Here is a 13,378-nt window from a genome sequence, read left to right on the forward strand (position 1 = left end):
CAAGCGGGAATATATTTAAGCATCGAAGATGTTCAATCAAACCCACAAAGTTTGAAAACACACAACCAGTATCACAACTAAACATAAAGTCCGCTAGCTTAATGCTAACGTATAATGTAAAACCTCATAGACAGGCTAACAGAAATTAGCATTTCATGGGAGAACATAATCAACCCAGCAACCTACACAAAAAAAACCCTCCTCCTCCTCCTTCTGACCAATGACAGAACAGTTGGTTTGCACATGGCATTTGTTTGTCACTTTGGACACAAACAACCAAAAATAAAAATGCAACAATTGTATAGCTTTCACCCCTGAATCAGAACAAAGCAAACGAGCCACATGTCTGAATACAGCTTTACAGTCTAACTAGAGACCTTCACCTCTGTGTGACCTGTTATCTAACACTTTGATTGCTTCCAGCCTTCCACCATTCAGTTTGGATTTCTTTCTAAATTCATCTTTAAATGGAAGTGATCATCTCCAGTGGGGACAAATAAAGTTTCCATCAATCCTTCCGTCCATGGAATTACATTCTGGGTTTCAGTTTTCTTGCCTATAATGAAAATACCCACTCAAACAATAATGTGAGGAGATTTAAAAATCGCTGAGGCAAAGATTAATGTTAGATGTGGACTTTGGCTGCAGTGTGTTTTCATTTGAAGCCAGGGAGTCGTATCATATCAGTGTTGTGAAACCTCCTGGCACCGAGCAGCTCATGTTATGCAGTTACATTCGTTTTTTGTGTCTGTGCCAAAACGCCTCCACATGCCGGAGCTTATTCCTCCTCCGTCAGTAACGTAAACCATCTGATGGGATGGCTTATTGTTTGTGCTTGACTCGTCCTCTGCTCAGGACACACAGTGCATGTTTTAACTCAGCACCGAGGCCCCCCAGCATGCTCTGCTATGCTCTCTGTGGGATCTGCCAGATTATCTAAAGGCATTGGGGAGGACACTGGTATCTGCAGAAGCTTTGACTTAGTACAGATATAAAAGTAGGCTACCAATAATCAGTCCAATCAATTATTAAAACACTAAGGCTGGGCCTGCACTTATGACCATGGTTATCATGATTACAATAAGAAACACACATGGAGTGAATGGATAACAGCGTACCTACCATGGTTACTGTAATGGATTGGCATGGCATGATTCGGTTAAACGAAAACTCATGATTTGATTTAATATTTCCCCAACATAACACAATCTTGTTGTCATGGTTACAATAACCACAACAAACAACCATGGATTATAGAAATAACATCACTATGGATGTCCCAATTCAGCGGATGCATCCTTCAGAGGCAACATTTGAAGGCCGATCACAACAGGCCGATCCCAATTGGGAGGCTCCTCCAGATCTGGCCTTGCTTTGCCAGTTCCAGGAGGAAGCACTGCACCTATCCTTCGTGGCCTCCCATTTAACAAGATTCAGTTATTATTAGCCACCTAGCATGCTAGCTATCGGAATGTTGAGGCGACTCCGCGCTGTAGCCATGGAAGCCCTGCTCTGCGGCCGGCTTAGAGGCTGGCTGCATAGCCCGAGGTGAGGTGTTGGGAGTGTAAAAAAAGCAGCACCTTTCAAATGTTTAACGTTGGGACGTTGACTGTGTTTGGAGGTGCTACACATTTCAGCAGGTGAACCACCAGGGCGCTCCATCAGCTCATTCGTTTTAATAGAACTGTCTTGTTCTTGTTTGTCCTTGTCAGCCACTGTAAGATGTACGTAGAACAAGTATTGAGCATTCCCTCAACCGCTGGTGAGACTAAACACTGTGCTCAGAGAGAGAGCACCGGACTTCCCATGTCTGATAACGCTGCTCTGGAAATCCTGGAGGTTAAAGAAAGCCGCTGTTTGAAAATAACACACACGGTAAGGTTGTTAACACAGACGGTATGAAGAAACAACGTGTTTGAGAGGAGTGAGACAACATGCTGCCAAAAAACATGTCTGTGAGTCTGAATTCCTGTGTGGGTGGTTGGAACACGGATCAACTGATCTACCACCAGCTTCACCTTGACAATCAGCACCCAGCTCTGTCACCATCTGTTGATGCCTATCAGGGGTTAATCAGACTCGACATAAGGATTGATAAAAGTCTTCATGCTCAGTGTGATAGACCAAATAAATCCTTGTTGCATGAGTAACAAACCCTCTCAAGGTCTCGCAATATCAACTAGAAAATTTGCTCTGGGAAATTTTGATAGGGCCACAGGGGCTACTGCCGGGCAAACCATCTCCAGGGTTTTTTCTAGCCAAACTTTGAGCTAAGGAGGGCAGGGGAGCTAAAATTTTGCGGTACATGTGCGTGCACGCTCGTCAAGTAACACGTGCATGAAAGTGCCCAGGTGTTATGTGCACAAAACCACATCCACCTGACCTTTCTCTCATTCATACAACACAAATTCACCTCACCTGTTTCCAACAAGTACAGTTTCCATAAAACACCAAATAAAGGCACGGGCATTTATTTGGTTAAATTATTCAAATCAACATAGTGACACGTGACATAGCACACCGATCCAGATCAAACCGCATGTTCGCCCCGAGCACTGGTCTCTGCAGCTATTTCATAGCTGTAGGGGCCGGTGCTCGGTGTGATTGCCCCGTGGCCCTAATGATAGTGCAGCTACAGTAGTTCATAACCCAGAGGGCTCTGTTTATCAATGGTGTCTTCGGTATAAAGCTGTTTCTCATGCAGGGAACCAGCAGACTGATGGAAGGGTTTTGAATGGAGTCCAGTCTGTGATGTTCTGTTTCCATATTATGTCCAGGACGGTGCAGACGATGACGTGGAGTCCAGACCGGACGGCAAGCAGCAGCAGACAGACCCTGTCCAGGAACCTTCCCTCCTTCAGTTCCTCAAAAGTAAGTGTCTCCTTGTGCTGACTTGTCTGAAGCATCAACAGAGGTGACTGCAGGGCAGTGACCCTGACCCAAAGTTACCCACCTACCAGAGCGTTACATCAGACCACCAGTAGTGTCTCTCCAGTCAATCACAGCATCCCCTGACCTCCGTCGGTCAACTGCAGGGGTTAAAGTTCTCCGTCGCCACGACGGATTTCCGTCGCCACGACGGATTTCCGTCAATGGGAAAAAATGAGGGGAGAAAAAAAAAGGCTACACGTGTTTTTGTTGTGGTTTACTAACGCTGCTCTCAACCAATAAAACTAGCCAGGACCGTTGTATTAACCTAGTGGTTCTCAACGGGGAGGTGGGGGGGCGCGAGCACAGGAGGGGAGGGTGGAGGTCGGCTCCCGGTCGGTAATTTCTCCCGCTAATCAGTGAAGGAAAAAAGTAAGATTGTGGGGGATATTTTTCGAACTATCTGGCAACCCTGGCCTGCCTGCACGTATGAGCCCGGTGACGTGACAGTCACTCGCTGGAGGCAGATACCGGACCGGTAGGATTGATTTTAAGATCTTATTAATCACTTTTAAAGCACTCAACGGTTTTAGTCCTGCATACATCACTGACCTTTTATCTGTGTACACTTCTGCTCGCACTCTGAGATCCTCAGATAAGGGTTTTTTAGCTGTCCCTGGGGCCCGACTGACGACAAAGGGGGAAAAAGCATTCTCAGTTCGGGCCCCAAGGCTCTGGAATGACCTACCGGAGGACATTAGGTCAGCTTCTTCAGTGTTGTGTTTTAAATCACTCCTCAAAACTCATTTTTATCGGAAAGCCTTTCCTGATTTTATTTGATTTTATTTACTTGTTCTGGTTGTCATTTTAATTGTTGTTACCTTGTTGTACAGCACCTTGTAACATTTGTTTTGAAAGGTGCTATATAAATAAAGTTTATTATTATATTATATAGCGTTGGGTCTCCTGAGTTCTGCCGCTGTTGACGTCGACACGAGCGGACCTGTTGTTCCGAGTGGCCGCAGTGCGAGCGGACGTGGCGGCGCGCATTCGGTTTCTTTTTTTTTTTTTTTTTACCGTGCACGTCCGCAGTGCACCGCTGCATGGACAAATAGCAGAGGAAACGGGCCCTTGAATGGCTGGTCCAGACCCCTAGATTAATATGAGATTTGTTTTTGCTCCCCACTAGACCAGTTCTGAGTTCAGTTTCATTCACTCCAGCCATTCTTGGCTTGTTGCCTTACAATGATAGGAACCTCAGTCAGTAGGCCTGGCCTACTCAATGTTTTTTTCTATCTGAAACAAATGTTCCCTTCATGTTCCTCTCAGAGGACATCAGAATGCTTCATTTATGTGTTAAAATCAAAAACAATGTATGGGGGGGAATGCCCCCAGACCCCCCTGTAGGGGTTTGGTGACTCACCTTTGACTTCACCACTTCAGAGTTTGCAGGCAGTGTGCACCTTCAGGTTTATGCATATGCAGAATCATTTATTGAAGAATCAAAGAAACAACACTTTTAGAACAAGGTTCCTTCATCAGGTTTAAAATACAAGGCAAAAATGACGAGAAATTATGCACACCGGACGAAGGAACGCTTAGTTGGGGGGGGGCTTGCAAAAGAAATTTCAGTCAAAAGATTTTTTTTTGCTTTAACCCATGCAACTGCCACCTAACCAGTCCTCCGCTGTCCCTCAGGTTTCCCTCGTATCGCCCTGCGGACGCTGCAGAGCCCCATCTACCTGCTGGTGGTCCTGGCGCAGGTGAACCTGGCGGCGCTGCTGGCCGGCCTCGCCACCTTCATGGCCAAGTTCATTGAGAGACAATTCAGCCAGACCGTCTCCTTCTCCACCATGATGATCGGTGAGTCCACGCGGCCATAGCTGCAAGTTACTAAGCTCATAAAAACAGTGGGAATCATCCGACATCTCTGCGTCTTTCCGTCAGGAGGGGTTTGCATCCCCATGGCCGTGCTGGGCACCGTCCTGGGTGGAGTTCTGATGCGGAGACTGAATCTTTCGGTCGGCGGTGCCAGCAAGTTGTGCAGCGTCGCCATCCTGCTCTGCCTGATCTGTGCCACGCCGCTGCTATTCCTCGGATGTTCCACCCAGACGGTCGCCGGGGTCTTCCCGCCCACCAACACAAACAAAACTTTAAGGCAAGAAATCAAACGCAGTCAAGCTCAGGACAGAGCCAGTTCCAAAGGTTTTAATTTGCAAACAGGTTCAGTTTACAGACAGGAAGCGGGTGAAGAACCTGATGTTGTAAAATCTGACCAAGCAAAACCAGGAGGCAGAAAAATGAGGAAATGAGGAGAAATCAGGAGGGACCTCAGGTTCTGCAATGCACAGGAAACAGAGTGGAATATGACACCAAACAGGTTCAAATAGTTTGAAGGGTACTAAACATGGATAATTTCATCAACACAGAATTAACCTGTAAGCAAACTAACACCAAATAAAGTGCCATAGACACATTTCTTTCTTTTTTTGTGATCAAATGTTTATTTAACAAGAATACAAGTTACAACCAAGAAACATGACTCATTAATTGACAATAGAGACAGTACAAAACAAAATTGACTGTAACAACTAAATTGCATAATAATAATAGTAATAGTATAACCTTGCACTTCAATAAGTTGCAAGAAAAAACCAAAACAAATGTGCATAAAAATGATTTAAAAATTAATTAATAAAAAAAAAAGGAGAGAGAAAAAGAAAAGGAAAAGGGGCACCACCCCCCACCCCATTGACAAATTACTTTAACCACCTAACAACTTTTTCTTAAGAAGAAAAACTGATCATGTCATCACTGGGCAGGGAACAATGACAGGGAACTAACATGGATGTTTACAGAGAATTGGTTTGTTATGAGCTGAACTGATGGAAACTGATAATGAAGGAAAACGGAATCGGGGAATTCAATTAATCCCATTGTTGTCAGGGAACTGATTTTTTCTACTCACTGAAAATGATTAATAGGGAACTAAACTTCTTTTTCAGCCATTCTCAGATCTTCCAAAGTGTTGAAGTTTCATCATGTGTGTTTTTTTTACAGTGCACAGTTGTCGTGCAGCTCCAGTTGTCGGTGTCCTCAGGCGGACTTTAACCCTGTGTGCGGTTCGGATGGGGTGGAGTTCAAGACGCCCTGTCATGCCGGCTGCACTGCCTTGAAGATGAACACATCCAACCACAAAGTCATAGTGAGTTACTTTATGCTTTTACTTTGAAATCCTGAAAACAAAACATCCTGTTGTCACGCATTCAGACTCATAGAGCACAAACATATTGTCATATTCAATTCATCATTGAAATCATTTCACCCAATTTATTGGTTCCTATCAATATTCCTAAAAAGAAGAAGTGTAACCTCATTGAATTAAAACTTTATTCGCAAAATATTCATCATTATATTATATTATATTATGTTATATTATATTATATTATGTATGATCAATGGAGTTGTTCACTTGTCGTTATGTAAATGTGTGTAAACTCCGGACTGCGAGTTGACTGGACACTGTGGGATAATGTCCAGATGTTTCCTTTTTTTTCCTGGCTGAGGAAACGAGGGGGGTTTGTCTTTAATACTGAAACTCCGAAACCAAAATCCAAAAGAAGTGATAGTGTGTTGACTCAGCTGGAGAAAGTATCACACTGACACAGTAAGTGTTACCAGCAAATGCCAGAACTGAGTTGGAAACTCTGACGTATGAAGGAAAGTTATTTAAACATCCTCATCCAGAAACTGAAACTTTGGTTCAGTGAGTTCCTGAACATTTATTTCCTGGTAGAAAATAGTTTCTTCATTTTACTTCCGCTTCAGACTGAACCACACTGAGTACTCCTACAACAGGGCTATTCAACTGGCGGCCCGCGGGCCACATCCGGCCCCGAACCAATGTCCGAGTGCCCCGGCTCGTGGTTGACCCAAAAAAATAAAACAAAACAAAAACAGAGGGAAACACGTTTTGCGAGAACTCCAAATCCGTACTGTAGGTCAGACAGTGAATGCACCACTCAACGCAGCCTAGCAACACGCAACCCACCCACCCAGTCAGTGCGTTGTTTTGAATGTTACCGGTAGAACCGAGGCTCGGTCGGTCAGCTGCTCTCCAGAAACGCCGTGTCGGGCCACAGCCGCTCATCACAGAGCGGGAGGCTTCGCCGCGCCGGACGTCCGGACAGCCGAGGCTGAGGCTGCCCTCCGTGGTCCTGTGGTGCTACAGGTCAGCGAGAGAGACAGTCTCCCCGTCCGTCCGGGACCGACGGACCTCACACTCCCCAGCGGGCCTCTGTGGCACGACACGGTGTTTCTGGAGAGCACGCTGACCGATCCTCAGCCCTCACATCAGCCAACAATAAACCGTGGTGGCTGGTTAATACTCCACCAGTCTCTCCACTCCTTTCAGCCACACATGAGCACTGTCCACGCAGTGACAGCACGCCACGCTCCGCTGTCCTTTCTTTTTTCTTTTGAGGGAATGAAGTAACCAATAATTTAATTTCAATGCAACTAGCCTGCTTGCAATGGAGTAATCAGAACTGGGATAGCTACTTTTCAAAGGAATGATTTGTAATCAAATACTTTCCCAGAGTAATTGTCCCCAAAACAGCTTTTTGCTCCTTGTTTTTCACCAATTAAAATATGTTAGAGAAGACATCTGTGTTCAGTTTAAGACTATAGGCTACATTTAGTGATTTACATAACCCCCTGCTGTAAACCTCAGTGGAAACTCAGACAGTCGGCCCCAGGAAACTTTTAGTTCCTAAAAAAACCTCCAACTCAAAGCATTAACAACTACATCTTTACTACTACTATCACTACTACTTTTATTGACTTATAGTAGCTAATGCTGGGTTTTAAAAATGCCCCTCATTTGTAATAACCTCCTCCTTATTGACCGCTGAAAATGGCCGGCCCAGCTTAAAGCAGAACTATGCAACTTGGCCGGAAATAGCTCGCTCCTTCGTTGGTTTCTCTTTTTTTCCCTCTCCGGGGCTCCCCCACAGTTCTGGGAGGCACATGTCACTGTCGTAAAAAAAAAAAAACTCGCCGCCGCCACCTCCTCCACCCCCTCCCTACACGTGCTTGTGTTTACTGCTGAAGGTAGAGAGCGGTGTTTGCTAAGCACGGAGCTAATGCTAACACGGAGCTAACGCTAACAGGGAGCTAATGCTAACACGGAGCTAACGCTAACAGGGAGCTAATGCTAACACGGAGCTAACGCTAATACGGCCACACACAGACAAAGACACAAAGACACACACATACACACACACATGAATAAAGGTTCCAAAACGCGAAGGCGTGTGTGTGTGTGTCATGATGTATTACATTATCTTATAAAAGATCCATGGTGTGTGTGTGTCTGTTAGCATTAGCTCCGTGTTAGCCACAAGCCGAACTTCATCAGTACAAACATGTTTCCATGGTTTCCTCCGACTTTCCGAACTCAAACCAATCACGATTCATAACATGCATGACGTCATCTGCGTTCTTATCTCGTACTGCCGTAAGGCAGTTTCTCACGATAGTTCTATCCATTGATGAGATTTGTAACACCGAGACGGAGGACTGATCTTGCAAGTGCGGTTTTCAGCCAGTGGGGGGGGTGAGCGCATTGGCCTAGACCCCATTCACCTCATAATAGGTCACTCTACCATCACAGTGACTCTGAGCCACAATAATTACAGCCGAAATCCTGCATAGTTCTGCTTTAAGGTCTCGGTTTTAAAATCTGGCCCCACTGAATTTGTAATTGAATAGCCCTGTCCTACAACATCGATTTTCAGTGGATCTGTCTGCTGCATCAATTTCTACTGGTATTCAATTCATCATAACAATGATGATTAATTCAAGATCAAGATTTAAGATTTTTATTGTCAATTCAACCACATGTGCCAGACATCCAGATGAATCGAAAAAACTGTTTCTCACTGTCCCACAATGACAGAATAAAATACAATACACAAGACAGGACATTACCTAACGCTAAAGTACAAATAAACGCTAAAGTAAAAATAAACAATAAAGTGCACAACAGATTAGACATTAACTGTAATAACAATTAATCCAGGACAGGTAACAATTTGTTATTTCAAAGGAGAAGATATTTTGTAAAAGAATGCAGTACCTCACAATGCCACCCAGCCTTGTTACCGCCCAGTAGGGGCTGTGTCCTCCAGCTGTGTCCTGACGGTGTCTGTCTCTGCAGAACTACACCGAGTGTCGGTGTGTGGCCGGCGGCGGCTCCGCCTCCCCCGGGACCTGTGGCAGTGGGTGTTCCCACCTGCTCCGGCCCTTCGTGGTCCTGCTGGGTCTCACCAGCTTCGTGGCCTCCTTCTCCCAGACGCCGTCCTACATGATGATCCTCAGGTATGAAGCCCAGAGACGCCTCAAGCTGCTCCACATTTCACAGGGGAAATATTCAAGTACATTTATCTGACAGCTGGACCTGCTTGGGAGAATTGGCTCTATGCACAGCTCCACTACGTCTTGATCTTAAAGGGATAGTTCACCCAAAATTGAAATTTCACTCATTATCCCCTCCCCCTCATGTGGACTAAGGGCTGGGAGAAGTTTCAGAGTCCTCCGTGGCTTCTCTGAGTTACAGGGGGTCTCGGCGTAGCAGTGCATGTCCATATAAGGGTTGCAAATGGATACCAACTGTCTTCGTAACAAAAAGACACACCAAAAAACATCCAAATACCTCCATGCTGCTCGTATGTAATGTCCGTCTTGTATTGAAGCCCCGGAATGCGAAATTGTCCCGAAAAAATTAAATAAGTCTATATTTCAGGCTTGTTTTGTAGCGGAAGCTCCTCTTCCCGGTTCGTCAAATTTGGACGAACCAGGGTCTGTCCTCTTCCCAGTTCCTCCAAATTTGACGAACCGGGAAGAGGAGCTTCCGCTACAAAACAAGCCTGAAATATAGACTTATTTCATTTTTTTCAGGACAATTTCGCATTCCGGGGCTTCAATACAAGACGGACATTACATACGAGCAGCATGGAGGTATTTGGATGTTTTTTGGTGTGTCTTTTTGTGACGAAGACAGTTGGTATCCATTTGCAACCGTTATATGGACATGCACTGCTACGCCGAGAGTAGAAAATTAATTTAAATTTTGGGTGAACTATCCCTTTAAGGCAGCTCCTTTATTTCTTGTCTTACATTATTGGGCAAACTGATTAATCCAGGTGTGTCTGACCATTGTGACTATTCAGACACACCTGGATTAATCAGTTTGTCCAATAATGTAAGACAGGAAATAAAGGAGCTGGCTAAAGTTCAGGAAGTAGTGGAGCTGTGCATAGAGCCCATTCTACCGTGGGTGATAGGAGTCATCAGTACTCCCACCCACAGGGGGGGGCAGTGTTATTCCGGGGTTCTACCTATGAGAGGCACAGGGGCGGCAGTGGCTCAGGTGGTAGAGCGGGTCGTCCAATGATCAGAATCGATTCGATGATCAATTTCGATGATCCAATGATCAGAATCGGTTCGAATCCCGCTCTGTCCCGGTTGCTGCCGTAGTGTCCTTGGGCAAGACACCTTACCCACCTTGCTCCTGATGGGTCGTGGTTCGCGCCTTGCATGGCAGCTTCCACCATCAGTGTGTGAATGTGTGCGTGAATGTGTGAATGCGATGTACTGTAAAGCGCTTTGGGTATCGTTACAGGTATAGTAAAGCGCTATATAAATACAGACCATTTACCATACAGACAGTAGACAAATCAGACACACTTGTATGCACCAGTGGTCTGGATTGAACTGTAGCAGAAATCATGGGAAGAGTGGACTGTGAGAACCTGCAAGACCCTCTGATGCACAGAAGATTTCACTGCTTCTAACCATTGCAAGACCACCAGCAGTGGAAATTAGGGGTGACGGAAATAATGGTTTCAAAAATGCATGGACGACTCTGAATCGAATTAAATTCAAATAATTCATTCAAGTTTGATGATGTTGTTCACATGCAGAGACAGTTATCTAATTTATCTTAAAGCACAATGGTTTTTCCTGCATAGACAATTTGGTGGCGGCCGCCACTGCTACATTTCTCACCACCACCAGCTCACAAGTCTGTTTTTTTCCAGGCTTTTTATGCTTTTATTTTGAAAGGACAGTTGGAGAGAGGGAGTGAGGGGGAGAGAGTGTGAGAGGGTTGAATAACACACGTGTAGGCCTGTAGCAACTTGACTAAACTTGGCTGGCGTGTGTATGGCTCAGTGGTTTCTAGGCAACGACTCCAACAGCTGGTCACACTTGGACTGTCCACAGCCTGACCTCAGATAATCGGTTAAAGATGAAGGATGGATGTTGTTGGTGATTCGTACCCGTGCAGGGAAGTTACATAGTGCAGTTTCAGCCGACGCGACCCCGCTCAGGCTGCAGCAGCAGCACCATTCATCCTATTAACCATTTTTCTACCATTGCAGTGAGTCTGGAAACATTATTTTAAGGCCGAAAAACTCCGCAATGTTACTTTAAATAGTTTTTCAAAGGAGGTTAAATCGAAAGCAACTGGACTTAGTTATTTGTCTAGGAAGACGTTTCACCTCTCATCCAAGAGGCTTCATCAGTTCATGTACGCAGCTAACCAGGCTGGGACTGGTCCAACTGATGTCACTGGTTCCCTTTTGTGCTCCAAGTGCCAACGACAGTCGTTGGCACTTGGAGCACAAAAGGGAACCAGCGACATCATCACTTGTGAACGCCCACACAAGAGGTTAAATAGTGAGTCTCCACACCAGATAGTTGGACCAGTCCCAGCCTGGTTAGCTGCGTACATGAACTGATGAAGCCTCTTGGATGAGAGGTGAAACGTCTTCCTAGACAAATAACTAAGTCCAGTTGCTTTCGATTTAACCTCCTTTGAAATACTATGACCTGGACAAATGAGAATATGCACCGGCTTACTTTAAATAGCAAGAAAACAATTCGATATGATCACAAAACAGCACATGTCGTCATTACGCACGGCTTTTTATTCGATTTAAAGGTCTGAGAAGGAAACGCACTTGAACCGGCTTTATTTGCATTCATATTTTTGTCGATCTTCAGATAATTCGATTGACAAGTGGATGGAAACATGGTTAGTGAGAGGTGAGGATTCCAACATGTGCAGCAAGAAAGCAGCTCTTTCACTGTCAAAAGAGTTACAAAGGAAAGCCCATGATGATGTCATCAGGAAGCTGCTCCACAGCTCTCTGTGTCAATCTTTACCTGAAGTCAACCCATCTGTGTGATGTTGTAGCTTAATGCAGGGCCCCAGCTCTCAGAAAATCCAGCTGCCACAATTGACTGTTTCCATGGGGATGGTGAGCTGTTGTGGTTTTTAATGCGCTGTTGTTCACAGCTGCTAAACATTACAACTAAGTGCAAACTGGAGGATGGGTATTCATAAGTGGAACAGTTACATAAGTTTCCTCTGGCTGGAGTAGGCTAGTAAGCACTCTTTCTTCATTTTGTTTTTAGTTTCACTTGTCCCTCTGAGAGACTAGCTGTCAGTCCTAAGTCCTCCATATCTATTAACAGTGTAGACATTAAAAGATATGGGGTGTTCAAACATCTGAGGTAGCAGAACATTGGCAGCAGGGACATAAACTGTTTCTGTACCAGGCTGTGAACATGTTTATATCTGCTGTAAAGTTTCAGGTGGGAGTCTATGGAGACTGACCCACTGTTGGACACACTCTAGTGGTCAGGAAAGGAACTGCAGCTTCTGGTTTTATGATGCTCCATTCCAAACAAGTCACCTTCAGATTATGTGAAAAAAAAGTCAAATACTAATGCGTAGTTTGGTTGACATGGCGATGGGTGACAACATGATGGTTCTCAGGATGTTCTGTGTAACATCAAATAGTGGAAAGCTGCAGCACCGGAGGCTGCAGTTTCAGGACCGTTCGATTCTCGTCACAGTGCCACCTACTGAGCGGAGGATGCAGTTTCCTGGCAGTTTATTTTTATTCTTTGCTGAACCTAGAGCACTGGAAAAGAGAGTTAACAACACCACCATTGACTCCCGTGGTAAGGGTTTTGCACCCTGAGTGGCAGGATATGGGTATTGCAAAAGCGCCCAGAAAACCCATTCACTCCAATGTTGTGTGTTGCCCACTTGCTTGTAAATTGATGAAAATGGCCGTGTTTTTGTTTTCAGGTGTCTTGGTCATATCAAATTATACTTATAATTTGTTTATTATAAAATGTAGATTGAAACGTTAATGTAGACAACTGTTTGTTTTTTTTGTTTTTTTTTACTAGCCTATATGTTAATCTGTAAAGGATCCTCAATGATGCTATTAACATGGGTGATCTATAAATGTCCTTAAATTATTGAAAATACCACACTTGCTCATTCACCAACAATGCAGAGATGTCAGTTCTTGGGCGCTTTTGCAATACCCATATTCCTCCATCAGGAGGCGCTTCCATTGAACCAATGCGTGTCATTACTCTCTTTTCCAGTGCTCTAGCTGAACCCAACTGCTTTCTTAATTCAGTG

The 13,378-nt window shown here is 44.8% G+C and overlaps 1 protein-coding gene across 3 annotated transcripts in view; it reads left to right on the forward strand.

Annotated features, from left to right (window-relative positions):
- slco2b1 (solute carrier organic anion transporter family, member 2B1) overlaps nt 1-13,378 on the forward strand; it is a 54,427-nt gene that overhangs the window by 31,839 nt on the left and 9,210 nt on the right. For all 3 annotated transcript variants that reach the window (XM_083987154.1, XM_083987153.1, XM_083987155.1), the window contains 5 exons: nt 2,778-2,871; nt 4,567-4,731; nt 4,816-5,026; nt 5,929-6,073; nt 9,089-9,249. In XM_083987154.1, coding sequence (XP_083843280.1) covers nt 2,778-2,871; nt 4,567-4,731; nt 4,816-5,026; nt 5,929-6,073; nt 9,089-9,249 — 776 coding nt within the window. The remainder of the gene's footprint in view (nt 1-2,777; nt 2,872-4,566; nt 4,732-4,815; nt 5,027-5,928; nt 6,074-9,088; nt 9,250-13,378) is intronic.

This window comes from Trachurus trachurus (assembly GCF_905171665.1).
Source record: "Trachurus trachurus genome assembly, chromosome: 14".
Taxonomy (NCBI): Eukaryota; Metazoa; Chordata; class Actinopteri; order Carangiformes; family Carangidae; genus Trachurus; species Trachurus trachurus.